Raw genomic sequence first — 15676 nt, 5'->3', positions numbered from 1 at the left:
CTACTCTCAGGAAAGGTCGCATATAAACAAATCATTAAAATTTATTTTGATGTTTATTATAAATGGAAAGCTAATCGAAGAGGCCTAATAAAGGCGGTTGATATAAATTATATAGAGGAAAATCTATAATTAATTTATAACATGATAAGATAATTACTAAAAGCCTAAAACACACTTCCGTCTAAGGGAAGGGTCGGCCATTTAAAAGTCAAAGAAAGTCCATACTCTCTCTCGTCATCAAAAATTAAATCTATCCAAAAACGAGTTCAAGATTTAAGATGAAGATAAAACACCTGCACTGCGAAAGCTCAAACCAAAATGAAGTACTTCACCAAATATGTTGAGAAAACTCCAGGTTCTACAGCGAGTATTGATACGTCTTGTCTTCAACGTCGACAGAGAAGAATTGAAGGGTTTGTTTACATGCAAGAGTGGTATCTGGCCGACAGTTGGCGCTGGTGGGCACACCCGCAACCTTCATAGCGATCGCTCGCGAGTTTTTTGAGTGTGTTTTCTGTCGAGCCGCAGAGTTGCAGCTATTATATATTCACCGGCTAAGTTAAATATTTAAAAAAGAATAACTACTATGATATAATATTCATCAGTGAAATAACAGTATTGTTAATAATAAAAGCCTCTTTACAACAAAGGTTCAAGATCATTAATAAAAGAAGAATTAAATTAACAATAGTTACAAATGGAAAACTGGAAAAATTATTACTTTAGTTACAAGTGCTCCTGCAACAAAATAAACAGTCGTCAATACTTATCATTTTAGAGTTTATATACATAACCAAGTAAAAATTTGATTAAATGGGCTGTTAACCGTACTGCGGTTTCATAAAATGTGAGGTATGTGATCGAGACAGAGAGATCCAGAAGGTACAAGCAAAATGAGACTCTCATCCCTCATACGTCTACCAAACAATAGACCATTATACTTAAAACACAACAGGGACATGGATGCAAGGCAAACACATTACATGATTGATAAGGTTGTGATGATAATTTCTACTGCAAAACAGTACAGTAATAGTTTCCTTCCAATTCATATAAAAATTTGCTAACATTACTTCCTAAAACAATCATTGGCATGCCTTATTACCTATTTGAGTCGAGCTTTCTGGAAAAGTAATGCAACTAACTTGAAATAAAAAACTGTGACAGTTTTCTCTCTCTAGAAACTTACACGTTAAGAAAATTTTTTCTTATTTCTGCCAAAGTTCATCATTCCTAGCTTTTTGAAGCAACATAAATTACAAAACAATGCTAGGATAGTTTTGGCTGAATGTTACTGGTAAACATACTTTTCAAATAAATAACCCTGCTATATAAACCCCATATTATAAAATACCTCTATGTTTGAGAATTATTACACTGCATAATGCTGAATTCAGAGCATCATAAATATCGAATTTAAAATGATGACCTTATGTACCACATCCTAACATGAACCTATTGTTCCTTTACAATAAGCAGCAGTCACGAAAACAAAAACAAAATCTTCATTTTTAAAGTAGCATAAATAAATATTAAAAGTTTCTCAGTATTGCTTAAAATTGGGAAAAAACTGTTTGCTTAAAACAAAAACGAACCAACAAATGATAGCGGGTACAAAATTGAAAACTTTGCAACTGTTATATACATCCAATATAATAAAAATAAAATAAAATTTTAACACTAAAATATCATATCCATAATAAAAACATTACTTTAATACTACATAATAAAATATATCTTTACCAAAAGTACCTACAGTACATTAATGGCAATCTTACAAAATACAATTTTACTGAAAGTAACTGCTATACGAATACTAGATGAGCAAATGAATGCAACTAATGGATATAAAATATCTAATCTACCATCACTTTTTAAAATGATTTTAATGTCAAATGTTAACTGATAACTCACCAGTACAGTGGGTCGGCCTCGAGTGCTACGAGCAAACCTTGGTTGTCCTCGGCCCACCATGCTGCCTCCACCTTCCCTCACACCACTACCATACTGGTTAGAAGAAAATGGCAAGTATTTACATAGATAAAACCAACTAATAAATAAGCTTAAGGTCCAACACTAACTAATAAAGATACTGTTACAGTATAAAGTACTAATGGCTAACTGCACAAGACTATACATGGATTGAATAACCAACCCGAAGATATGAATTGTAGGTGCAATACTAATTAAACCATAAACTAATACATTCACCAATATATAAATAACACCTTTACCAAAACTCTCTATAATGATACATGATAATAAAAAGTGGGAGTCTGCTGTTAAGTACTCTACTGTATAGCTACAGAAGTACAGTATACAACTACAATAGCTTCTAAACTATTTTTTCCTTATAAATAATCACAAATCATTAAAAAACTACAAAAAAGAAATTACACAGTATTCAAAACTCTACTCTATTAGCTAACAATGCATCTAATTCAGTACAGTAAAAAAAAATTAAATTACACAATATTCAAAACTCTCCTCTATGAGATGACAATGCATCTAATTCAGTGCAGTATTTATATACATATCAAATAATCTTTATTCAACTTCAGGACAGCTCCTGTGAAAATATCTTCCAACTGAATATTGCTGTTTATTATACCATGCTAATTCATAATAATCAAAAGAACCCATTAAGGGCAAAAATATGAGCTAAACAGAAGTAAAGTAATATGCTTTCCCTATACAGTACTGAACACCACTTATGTATCAAAGCTAATGTCTGATAATTTATGTCCTGATAATTTCAAACAAAATTACATTAAGGCATTCCTGATTTCCCGGCTAGACGGAGGATCCCAAAGCAATTAACTCCTATAATTCTTTATATCTATCAATGCTGACCATTAACATCAAATTAAATAGAGCAAGCCCAAGATATTAATGAGATGCATTCCGAAAAGTTTGCAAGTCCAATATTGTAAATCTAATTATTGATCTCATGACCTTCCAACTTCCTACCTTCCACTGTTTACAGTAAACTGATCATGTTACTGCTAATACTTCATTTTACATAATAAAATTAGTTTCAATTTCATTTTATTTCTATGGATTAATTGATTTTCCTTCCCTTCATGACCAACAACTAAAACTACTGTAAATATTGGTAAGTACTTTTTTTCAAATTTCTTATTAGTAGAGCTGGCCACGTATAGCGAGTAAGCTAATTAATATGTCAAGAACTCCTAATATTATTTGTACATAATGAAATTAAATCTTAATTAAATAAATTATAATAGCCTTTCCCCTTCGTGCAATGACGTGTCTATGGACGTGCATATATCCCAACATCGGGGTGAAATATGCACCTGCAGACATTATGTAGTGTCTATGAACCCACAATATCAAATTGTGCTTTCTTATATGGCAATAACATGATTTAATATCCTGATTGGCAGTGATATCAGGGCTGGAGATGATCACTCACTCCTATGCTTAAGCTGTGAAAGCAAAAGAACACAGCCTGTCTGATGTGTCATCTGTTTGTTCCCTGCAGAATAAGTGATGCCATTCAAGCGTTGGCTAACATTATCGAGATGAGAACTGTTTTGCAGGCTTAAAAGTGACAGGTATGACTTTGGTATCACTTGATAAACTAATTTGTATGAAACAGCTGAAGAGGAGGAATCCTACTAGATCAAGTTAAAAAGGGAATACCATCTAGGGAATTGCCTTTCATGTTTCTAGAAATACTTCTTTTGAACAAATTTTGATTTCCGTAGAGAGAGAGAGAGAGTGATTTTGGCTGAGACAAATCACATATTTCATGATTTGCGGAGTTTATTCATAAGAATCATTGGTGTTATTGTAAATACAGTTTGCATTTATTGAGATGACAAAATACCTGTATATTTGTCAAGCCACGGGTCCATTGTCTTTTCAGTCTTCGAGTCAACTAAGGGTTGTCGATGCTCCATATCACAAGATTATTTACCTATAGGTTTTTTTTTAGTACATTTAAAGATGTCTTCTGGATTTGTTAGTAACAACTTTAAGTAATTACCTTTGGACAATCATGATCTACATTCTCTTTGCATCTCGTCAGAGATAGTTTAGAGATATAAATAACCGTCATGTGGAGTATGAGGGGGGCCTCACTGTGCTTGTATGGCAACTATGTTTCTATTCTGAAGTGTTTTAATTCTTTCATTCTACCTTGTTTTGAGTATTGTTCTCCTGTCTGGTGTTCAGCTGCTGATTCTCATCTTAATTTGTTGGACAGAAACTTAAGGTCTATTAAATTTCTTATTCCTGATCTATAGATATTAATCTTTGGCACCGTCGTTCAATTAGTTCATTATGTACGTTGCATAAGATTTTTCATAACTCTGACCATCCTTTACATTCAGATCTCCCTGGACAATTCTATCCTGTTCGTAATACTAGGCAGGCGGTTAATTCTAATAGCCAGGCCTTCTCCATCATGAGGCTCAATACTACACAGTATTCTAGAAGTTTTATTCCAGCTGTTACCAAGTTGTGAAATGATCTTCCTAATCGGGTAGTTGAATCAGTAGAACTTCAAAAGTTCAAAGTTGGAGCAAATGTTTTCATATTGACCAGGCTGACATGAGTCTTTTTATAGTTTATATATGACATATCTGTTTTTGATGTTAATAGTTTATATAGGACATATTTGTTTTGACGTTGTTACTGTTTTAGAATGATTTATTATTAAATTGTTCTCATCATTTATTTATTTCCTTATTTTCTTTCCTCACTGGGCTATTTTTCCCTATTGGAGCCCTTGGGCTTATAGCATCTTGCTTTTCCAACTGGGGTTGTAGCTTAGCTAGTAATAATAATAATATGGTTGCCAACGTAATTAAAGTTTAAAGTGCAGAAGGAAACTTGGCTTTAGTTCAGGAGGATATCCAGAGAACACTAGGCTAGCTGATTATAGGGGGATGATGGCGATAATGACATACCAGCACTGAATTCCAATACAGCAATTCACAAATCAAAAGGTCTTGATTACTTTAGTTTGTTTTATAAAATCTCTAAAGGCCAATGAATCTTCACTAAGAGGCATTTATTCTAGAAGGCATGTCCTTTTAAACCCTAACCTGACTTTTTAAGTCAAGTCTAGTGGCTCTAGTGTTCCATTCAGCACACTAGAGATTCAAGATCCTCTAAAAGAGCATCTAATTTCTTATTAACTTAAGACCCTTCTGCTGCATAAGCCTCCCATAATTCTAGCCAGTCTTTTAGACAACTAAACTGTGAGGCAGAAGACTAAGTGGGTAGCCTAGATCTTAATATCCCTCCACTGGCTGAAGTAAGCACTCCAAGCTATATTTCATATGTGGATGACATGTTATATCATACGATTCCCTTGGATCAAATGTATCTGATGAAGTTTCGACTAAAGCTGATCGGCTACATGTTTTGGATGAGTGTACATCGTATGCTTCCAAGCTTGGCCAATAGCTCATCTTGGGATAACTCTAATGGGGTAAATTATTATTATTATTACTTACTAAGCTACAACCCTAGTTGGAAAAGCAGTATGCTATAAGCCCAGGGGCTCCAACAGGGAAAATAGCTGTGCGGAAAGGAAAAAAGGAAAATAAAATATTCTAAGAAGAGTAACAACAATAAATATCTCCTATATAAACTATAAAAACTTTAACAAAACAAGAGGAAGAGAAATAAGATAGGAGAGTGTGCTCGAGTGTACCCTCAAGCAAGAGAACTCTAACCCAAGACAGTGAAAGGCCATGGTACAGAGGCTATGGCACTACCCAAGACTAGAGAACAGTGGTTTGATTTTGGAGTGTCCTTCTCCTAGAAGAGCTGCTTACCATAGCTAAAGTCTCTTCTACCCTTACCAAGAGGAAAGTGGCACTGAACAATTACAGTGCAGTAACCCCTTGGGTGATGAAGAATTGTTTGGTAATCTGTGTTGTCAGGTGTATGAGGATAGAGGAGAATATGTAAAGAATATGCCAGACTATTCAGTGTGTATGTAGGCAAAGGGAAAATAAACCGTAACCAGAGAGGAGGATCCAATGTAGTACTGTCTGGCCAGTCAAAAGACCCCATAACTCTCTAGCGGTAGTATCTCAACGGGTGGCTGGTGCCCTGGCCAACCTACTACCTATCAAATGCAATAGTATGGAGAGAGAGAGAGAGAGAGAGAGAGAGAGAGAGAGAGAGAGAGAGAGAGAGAGAGAGAGAGAGAGAGAGAGAGAGAGAGAGAGAGGTTAATGTATTGTAAAGGAAAGAGAAAGAGTGCATATCATGAAAGAATACTCATTTGCGCAAGAAAATGCAGTAAATTCGAGATGGAAAACAAACAATAAATGAAAAAATTCAAATGAGAGATATAGAGTAATATCTATAATAAAGGAGAGAGAAAGTGCATATCATAAAAGATTACTCATTAGCGAAAGAAAATGCAGTAAATAGTAAATATATGGGCAGGTAGCTCAACTTCTGAAAGGAGTCCCTTGGAAAGAAATACGTTGCAGAGCAAAGATGTACAGTTAGAACAGGATTAAGGAAAAAAGGAAGAGTCTGACTATGATGAGGAATTTCTCTTCTTTGGGGACATTGCTTAAAAATATCCTACAAGTTGCTCAAGGCTAGTTCTGATGCAGTTTACTCTTCCAAGTCTTTGGAGACACATCTTCCAATGCAAAATATATACCTCAATTCCTCTACAGTATTTCCTTTTGGATATAATCAAGAAATTATCATCTCAAATGAAAAGAACAGCTGTTAATTCTAGTTCTTTATTGCTGAAGCATGTTGGATCACAACATTCATCTAGTAAACCAGCTTGCAAACCCTGCACTTGAAGATTTTGTGATATTTATGTGGGCTCGAGATCGGAGATTAAATTGATATCTAGAATAACATCTATTAACTGATATGTAAATATGGATTAACAAGCCCCAATAAGATCCAGAAAAAATACTGAAGTTGTAGAGCTTTTGGGGCTAAAAGAAAACCAGACCAACTTGAGCACCTAGCATGCTAAAGGCAACACCTGAGAACAAAGGGAAGGTTGCGTCCACGACAGAGACTTGTGTGTAATCTCCCCTTGAGCTACATGAGATGGTAATTGCGGGCTCACATCCAAACCCGAGCCTTCTACTGCTAATGTATGGAAAGAAATATAGGCTCAGCTGACTCAACTGCCGTCTTCGAAGGGGAGTGATTTCTTCATCGTCGTCTTCCTTTTCTACCATAGCATACCCCCATCAATCCTCCGATCAGCCCTTGCATACTGGGCAGGTAAAAAAATGACAGCACTGTTGGCCTTTACATGGAGCACAAGTCAAATGGGGGTCAACATTGTGGCGGCTCACAAACATGCCATACCATTGTTCATTATGGCTAAGGCACTTCCCCTGATGTGAATGCACCATTCCTGAACAGCCGTGCAGACAAGAAACCGACACATACACAAAGAAAAGCACAGTATGAAAACATTAAGGTCAGCTCGGGTCATGAGAGTGGATTGACCAGTTAAAGCCATGGTTGGTACAAGATTGCTAAATTGGGCCATGCAGAAGAATGGGTTGGTTCCCCCCTCATCCCCCACACTCCTGCTAGTCTCCCACACAGAATGCATTAGTTTTTTATAGCTGGGTCAGTGAGGCTGCGTTTACTCCTACTCAAAGGATGACAGTTTGTAATCTTATCAGAGGAAATTTTCAATAACTTGTTGATAAAGTCCACATATGAATGAGCGTAAAAAATACTGTAACAATGTTCTTGACACCATCAGGTGCCAGAGACGCAAACTAACCAACCAAACTGCCTTGCAACTTGAAACTGAGCCTAAATTTTGAATGTTGCCCTCATTTAAATCATTTGTAATTTATTGCATACGCATGGTTGCATCTGTGGAAGCTTGCAAGTTGAAGGTTTGTATGGAGAGGACAATGTATTACATACCTATATCATCAACAACAATTTTACATAAAAAAGGTTAGATATGAAATGAGCTAACTACAGTACTCTGTACGTCCTTCCCTAGCTTGATCGTTATCTATACCTTTTTTCCCCGACTTCTTGGGCTTTCCTGCAGGTAGATTTACTGCAGCTCTGACTGTTTCTAATCCTGTCAAATAGTGTTTTAACCATTTCAATATTTATATCTGTTTTCACAGTGCTATACACATCTTCCCTACACTTCATTTATAATATGACCTTGCAATTCTCCATTATTTTTCAGAGACTAATTCAAATGCAAATGGTAGTAAAAACCATATGTACCTATTACAGGTCTTTTGTTTCTCATCAAATGGAATATCTATTTTTACGAAGTCTAGAAAAATCTTTAAATTTCATCCAGGCTGCAGCTACCCTTCTATTGGCCCTTAAATTTCACGGTATCAGGCTGGGAGGAACGTTGAGAGGAGAGGTCCCCTTTTCTGTTTCATTTGTTTGGTGTCGGCGGCCGCCCAGAGTTGGGGGAGGTGCTTTGGTATATGTATGTATATATCAGTCGAGTGTGCGCTCAAGGTAACAAAAGTGTCCTATCGCCTTCAAGATTTGCCCATTGATCACAACACTTTTTGGGTAAAAAAAATCCTTACTTCCATGCATGTTTTATGATCCTGACAATATAACCATAGTCATATTTGGTGAACAGTCCCCACACCTTTTCCAAAGCAGTCTTGCTGCCACTTACGCAACATTTCTGATTCCTTTGCTTTATTTCAAGTCAACATTAGCTTCAGTTTTGATTTTATTAATTTTTTATCCTCTCTCTCTTCCACTTTTCCCTTTTATAATTCCCAATGCAACTTCCTTAAATTTTGAACTTACTATTAAGTCATTTAGATTTGGCATATGCAAAATGCCTTACCCACCTTTTCTGCACTACTTTATTGCTCCCTTAATTCCTATAAAAAGCAGGGAAGGTCCTATTTTATGATAGAGTACAGTATTATCACTATTAACAAATCTTCTGGGTATCCACTGCAATGTTAATGCTTTTCTAATTATTTGTCCAAGTACTTTACCGAATGCTTCCACATGAAAAAAATCTTGAAATTTTCATTGCACAGTATTTATCCAGTAGTTGCGTGACTATAAAGACTGGCAAGCTCTTTCACAGACAGCTATAAATTTTAAAGTTTCCTTCAGGTTTTCCTCCAAAACCTTCCCTAATATTATCTTAGCACGATCAAGTAATTCTATTCTTTTGATTTGGATGTGAATTGATGAGTTCGCGGCACTGGGAAGAATGGCGCTTCTCATTTCCCTTTTATTATTATAGCTCTATTTTCTTTGCTATTCTAGTCCTACGTATTCCTAGGAAGGATTTCTGATATGCTAATAACCTCATAGATGATTGATCAGAATTCTTGATGCATTACAATGCTTGCCATTCATGATGATCCTGAATGTTTCAAATTTTCATCATCATGTGGACCCTATTAACCTATTCAACTTCTGTTTTCTAACGGTCCTTTTATCATTACAATATTCTCCAGTTCATATTAATTTTTGTCCTTCAGAAAGTTTTCTAAATACTGCCTTAATCCTTTCAGTATCACATTCTTTTTTTATTTTTATCTACATCTGTATGTATTTGCCTTTTCCCATTTTATGCTCTTTCTTAAACCACTTTGCTATCTTGGAAAATTTCTTTTTTCCCTTGCTGTGTTGAGATTTTTATTAAATTCCTTAGAGAAGCAATAAGACCAAATATTCATTTCCCTAACAATGAACAGATATAAATCCATTGAAAACCATACTATATAAACCTGAAAATAAGTTAATGTGAATTCTAAAACAAACTTCACAAAATACTACTTATCTAATTCTAGATAAGAGTCTAAGGCTTTGTAAGTAAGAAAACAATAATTTAAAGAAATACTAGACACAAAAAATAGATCTTATAAATCTTGCTGCAACTCTGAAGAAAACTACATGAAACTTTCTAAAGTAACATGCCCATCTACAACTAATTCCGAAGTGCATGAAAATACTGTTCCTGCTCAATCATTATATTTCAATATCAACACAAATTATGTAATTTTACTTACAGGGTACCTGGCTCCTCTAGGCCTGCCAGATGAACCGTAGTTTGGTCCCCAGGAACCAACTACCACACCAGCGACCTGCAACTGTCCTCCTCGTGAAAACATCCGCCTCATGCCATTACCTATGATAAAATTACAATACTGGATATAAAATGCAAATATCATGTTGATGCATTGTAACAGTTTTTTTAAACGAAACCTATTTGATGGAGTATGTCTGTATTTCAAACATATTTACTGAATACAAAAATATTCTTAACTACAGTATATTTATGAGAAAACATAATTAGGGCTGTGGTGGCTGATGTGGAAACATCCCTGACTGGTGAAACCAGACTGGGGTTCGAGTCTCTCGCTCAAAATTGTTAGTCGCTATAACCTTACCATCCTTGTGAGCTAAGGATGGGGGGTTTGGAGGAGCCTATAGGTCTATCTGCTGAGTCATCAGCAGCAATTGCCTGGCCCCTCTTGGTCCTAGCTTGAGTGGAGAGGGGGCTTGGGTGCTGATCATATGTATATATGGTTATTCTCTAGGGCATTGTACTGTCCTCCTTGATAGGGCAATGTCACTGTCCCTTGCCTCTACCATTCATAAGTGGCCTTTAAACCTATAAATGCAATAACCTAAAATATTCTGATGGCACTCCACAACTGAAAGCATAACTTAAATATCAAGTTCAACTACGATCTATGAATTGAAACAAAATTTAAAAAGTCATATAGCTGCAAGCATCAGTCTTCTAAGATTATTTCCTCCAGAGGAATAAAATGAAGTTTTTATGATAAAACAAAGTTTTATGAATACTTACCTGGTAGTTATATATATATAAAGCTATAGTCTCTGTCGTCCGGCATATTTTTCAAAACTCGCGGCAACCGCCGAGTGGTGGTTGTTCGGTTAGGTGGTTAACAACCCTTACAGGGTGGTACATGGAATCATTCCCATTTTCTGTTCCTCAGATCATCTCTTGCCCGACCTGTCTCCTGAGGAGAGGTGGGTGGAACTTTAAATATATATATAACTGCCAGGTAAGTATTCATAAAACTTTGTTTTATCATAAAAACTTCATTTTTTACGAATAGAACTTACCTGGCAGTTATATATATATAGCTGATTCACACATTTGGAGGTGGGTGAAAGACAGCCAACATCGTTGGGAAACAACTATAAGTCATAGGTAATCACCTTGATTCCTTACCTGCTAAGGTAGCTGACTTTGAAGGTTCCTGCCTCTTGCGTCACTTTCCCTTAGGAGTGCCAGCCAGGTGGAGACCTGTTACGCTGAAACAACTCAATCGAGTCTGTCAAACGGGGAGAGACCAACCATGTGACTAGACTTCTGCACTACCTATCCCCCTTTTTATTATCTGCAACCTTACTCTACCTAACCACCTAACCTTGCAGACTAGATATCTTATTTATCTAGCTAGACGGAGGGTGCTGTTCCCACAAGTCAGTACCCTCAGACAACCATAAAAACACAAACCTAATTACAGGCATACCATACAATAGTTCAGGTTGAGGGGAGGTAGTAACTCTTTTACCCAATACAGAAGCAGTAGCTACGTATGGGCCCAAAGTGTAACACTTTTCATAGTCAACTCTTACCTCTCTGAGGTAATGAGAAGCGAACACAGAGTTGCTTCTCCAAAATGTTGCGTCCATTATTTGCTTAACTGACATATTCTTCCGTTATGTCAGTGATGTTGCACTGGCTCTCACCTCGTGAGCCTTTACTTTTAACAGACCGAAGCTCTCCTCCTCACAGAAGAGGTGAGCTTCTCTTATCGTCTCCCTCAAGAAGAATGATAATGCATTCTTCAAGAGGGGCTTTTGTGGATCCTTTACCGAACACTATAAAGAACTGGATGCACCTCTTAAATTCTTTGTCCGTGATAAATATGCCTTGAGGGCTCTAACTGGGCAGAGGAGTTTCTCCTCCTCTTGGCCCACTAAATTTGTGAGGTTAGGAACCTCAAATGTCCCCAGCCAGGGTTTGGATGGGTTCTCATTCTTAGCGAGGAAGTCGAGCCTTAACGCACATACTGCTCCATCCTGGTTGAAGCTCACCTGCTTCTCTATAGCATGAATCTCGCTGACCCTTTTTGCTGTGGCAAGAGCCATCAGGAAAAGTGTTTTCTTAGTTACGTCTCTAAGAGTTGCTTGCGAGATGGGCTCGAACTTCCTGCTGCACAAGAACTTCAAAACCACATCCAAATTCCAAGCCGGGGGTCTCAATTGAGTCTGTTTAGTCGTTTCAAACGACTTTAAGAGATCCTTCAAGTCTCTATCTTGCGTGAAATCTATGACTCTGTGCCTAAAGACAGCCGAAAGCATACTTCTGTATCCTTCTATGGTGGATACGGCCAGCTTAGAGTCTTGCCTGAGGAACAATAGAAAATCATCTATCTGGCTCACAGAGGTAGTGGTTGAAGACACTTTGCGCTGTTTACACCACGATCTAAAGGTCTCCCACTTCGATTGGTAGACTCTCTGTTAAGAGACCCTCCTCGCTCTGGTGATTGCTCTTGCAGCTTGTGTAGAAAAGCCTCTCGCTCTGACAAGCTCCTCGATAGTCTGAAGGCAGTCAGTTGTAGAGCGAGGGGGTTTTGATGATACCTCTCGAAGTGGGGCTGTTTGAGAAGCTCTGGACTTGGAGGAAGGCTTCTCGGAAAGTCCACTAACATCTCCACCACCTGTGAACCATTCTCTTTCTTGCCAGAATGGAGCTATCAAGATCATTCTCCCTGCCTCGAGGAGAGCGAATTTCTTGACGACTAGGTTGATAATCTTGAACGGGGGGAACGCATAAGTGTCTATCCCTGTCCAGTCCATCAAGAAGGCGTCCACTGCTATTGCTTCCTTGTCCGGGACTAGGGAGCAGTAGTTGGGAATTCTCTTGTTCTGGTTGGAGGCGAAGAGGTCTATTGAAGGCCTCCCCCATAACTTCCACAGCCTCTGGCAAACCTGATGGTTGAGGGTCCATTCTGTGGGCAAAGCTTGCCCTTTCCTGCTGAGCATGTCTGCTCTTACATTCTTCTGTCCCTGCACAAATTTTGTTAAAAGCTCTACGCCATTCTCCTTCGCCCACAGAAGGAGCTCTCTTGCTGTTTCGTACAGGGACAGAGAATGAGTCCCTCCTTTCTTCTTGATGTAACCCAGGCCCATGGTGTTGTCTGAATTGACTTCTACTACTGTCCCCGAGAGAGAGTCTTTGAAGGCTTTCAATCCTAACAGAATGGCCATCAACTCTTTCCTGTTGATGTGCCATTTGCTCTGTTCTACTTCCCAAGAGCCTGAGACCTCCCTGCTCCCCATCCTGACTCCGAAGCGTCTGAGAACAACACTAGGTCTGGGTTCTTCCTGAACAGGGAGATTCCTTCCCCTAATATCGATGGATCCAACCACCAACTCAGATGCCTCTTGATCTCTGCTGGAATGGGGAAGGAAAAGGAGTACTCCTGATTCTTCCTGTCCCATACTCTTGAAAGGAAGTGTTGTAGAGGTCTGAGATGCAACCTTCCCAGGGAGACAAACTGCTCGAGCGAAGAGAGGGTGCCCAGCAAACTCATCCAATCACTCGCCGAGCACTTGTCTCCCCAGGGATTCCTGCACCTTCTCGAGGCACCTGTTTTGCCTTTCTTGGGAGGGAGAAGCCTGAAAACGAGCCGAGTCCAGAACTACCCCCAAATAAAGAATTGTCTGACTCGGTTCGGTCTGGGACTTCTCCTTGTTGATGATGAGACCCAGTTCCTGGGTCATCATAAATGTCTTGTGTAAGTCCTCCAGACACCTGTTCTTCGACCGGGACCTTATCAGCCAGTCGTCCAGATATAGGGATACTCTTATCCCTGCCAGCACCGACTGAGTTGTCTCCATGGTAAACTTGATCTTTTCTACAAAGACGTTCAGTGCACTGACATCTAGAACGGGTCTCCATCCACCCGAGCTCTTGGGCACCAGAAACAAGCGATTGTAGAACCCTGGGGATTCTAGTTCCAGGACCGGTTCTATCGCTCCCTTTTCCAGCATCTGGTTTACCAGATCCAGTAGTGCCCCTTGTTTCACGGCATTCAAGTATTGAGCCACTAAGGCTAGTGGTGTTCTTGAAAGTGGAGGCTTCTTCAAGAGGGGGATCTTGTACCCCTCTCCGATGACCGATTAGGGACCAGGTGTGCCAAAAGTGTGACAGCCTTGCTCCTACTGCTGTCTGGAGGACTTGTGACTCATTTCCTAGCGCGGGCCCTGCCCGTCCCTCTGTTCACTCTACTGCCCGTCCTCTGCCTTCTTCCCCTGAACTCTGTCCTAGTTAGGGGTCTACCCCGAAAGGGCTGCTGAACTTTCTTCACGTCCTTCTTCAATGATGACGGATTCCCCGGTAGAGCCTTCCTTGCGGAGCACGTCAGGTGGTCTTGCATAGCCTTTTGTGCCAGCGAAAGGGTAATGTCCCTGAGTAGGGACTCAGGAAAAAGATGTTCCGAGAGAGGGGCGTATAGGAACTCTGCCTTCTGTGCGACCGTAACCGCTTTGGTCGTGAAGGAGCATAATAGAGCCCTCTTCTTCAGAATTCCTGCAGAAAACAGGGAAGCCAACTCGTTTGCCCCATCTCTCAGAGCCTTATCCATATAGGCCATAATACTGGTTAGGTCTTCCGTCTCTGTGGCTTGTATGTGTTCTGCTTTCCTGGCCAGTGTTCCAAGCACCCACTCTAAAGAAGCTGAACACTTCAAAGGATCTGAAGATTCCTTTGACGAGGTGGTCTAGCTTTGACATAAACCACATCACTATAGCAGAATTAAGGGCATGTCTCCTCGATGAATCTACTATGCCGGAGAAGTCCCCCTGGGAGGAGGCAGGTACTCCCAAGCCAAGAGCTTCTCCAGTCTCATACCACATGCCCACCTTAGAGGCAAGTCTAGCTGGTGGAAACAAGAAGGTGGTCTTCCCTGCTTGTCTACGTTCTTTCAGCCAGTCACTGATCATAACCAGAACCTTCTTTGCCGAAATCGATAGTTTCATCTTGATGAAAGCTGACTGCTTCTTTGACTTCTTCCTGATGAACTGCGACTGAGGAGAACGAGGAACAGTAGGTTTAAACTCCTCTCCCTACAGCTCAAGGAGGGAGCGTGAAAGGACCTTATAGTCAGCAGCCGCATTAGCAGGTTTATCTTCGTCCTCCGAAATATCCTCTAAGTCCTGTATTCCTTCCAACTCTGTTTCCCTTTGAGCTGAAGGAACTAAGTCGGAGGTCTCTTCAACATCCAAATTACTTTCAGTCCGGCGTGCATAAGGATCACTCCCTTCTAGCTATTCACCTGCGTCAGAGGAGTAAAGCTGATCGCCGGATGCGTCCTGTCGGCGAGAACTGGTTGCGTCCTGGCGCCGAGTGCTGGTTACGTCTTGGTGTCGAGCACTTGATGCGTCCTTGCGTCGAGAGGAGGATGCATCCTGACGTACAGAGCTGGATGAATCCTTGCGTCGAGAGCTGAATGCGTCCTGACGTCGAGAGATGGAAGCATCCTGGAGAGGCAGGCTGGATGCGTCCTGACGTTGCGAGCTGGATGTGCGTCTAGAGGAAGAAGAGACGTGGCGTCGAGAGCTCGACGAATCGCGACGTCGAGAGTTGGGAGAAGAACCCTGATTGGCGCCAGGAACTTCA

General features: G+C 39.6%; 1 protein-coding gene across 9 annotated transcripts in view; it reads right to left on the bottom strand.

The window, feature by feature from the left end:
• LOC137621653 (constitutive coactivator of PPAR-gamma-like protein 1 homolog) overlaps positions 1-15676 on the bottom strand; it is a 252439-nt gene that overhangs the window by 35813 nt on the left and 200950 nt on the right. For 8 of the 9 annotated variants that reach the window (XM_068352131.1, XM_068352133.1, XM_068352132.1 and 5 more), the window contains 2 exons: positions 10020-10138; positions 1915-2007 (listed from right to left, as the gene is read on the bottom strand). In XM_068352131.1, the coding sequence (XP_068208232.1) occupies positions 1915-2007; positions 10020-10138 (212 nt within the window). The remainder of the gene's footprint in view (positions 1-1914; positions 2008-10019; positions 10139-15676) is intronic. The other variant, XM_068352136.1, reaches the window with a different exon arrangement.

This window comes from Palaemon carinicauda, chromosome 28 (assembly GCF_036898095.1).
Source record: "Palaemon carinicauda isolate YSFRI2023 chromosome 28, ASM3689809v2, whole genome shotgun sequence".
NCBI classification, from domain to species: Eukaryota; Metazoa; Arthropoda; class Malacostraca; order Decapoda; family Palaemonidae; genus Palaemon; species Palaemon carinicauda.
The sequence above is the reverse complement of the archived record's forward strand: the minus strand, read 5'-3'. Positions and strand labels throughout refer to the sequence as shown.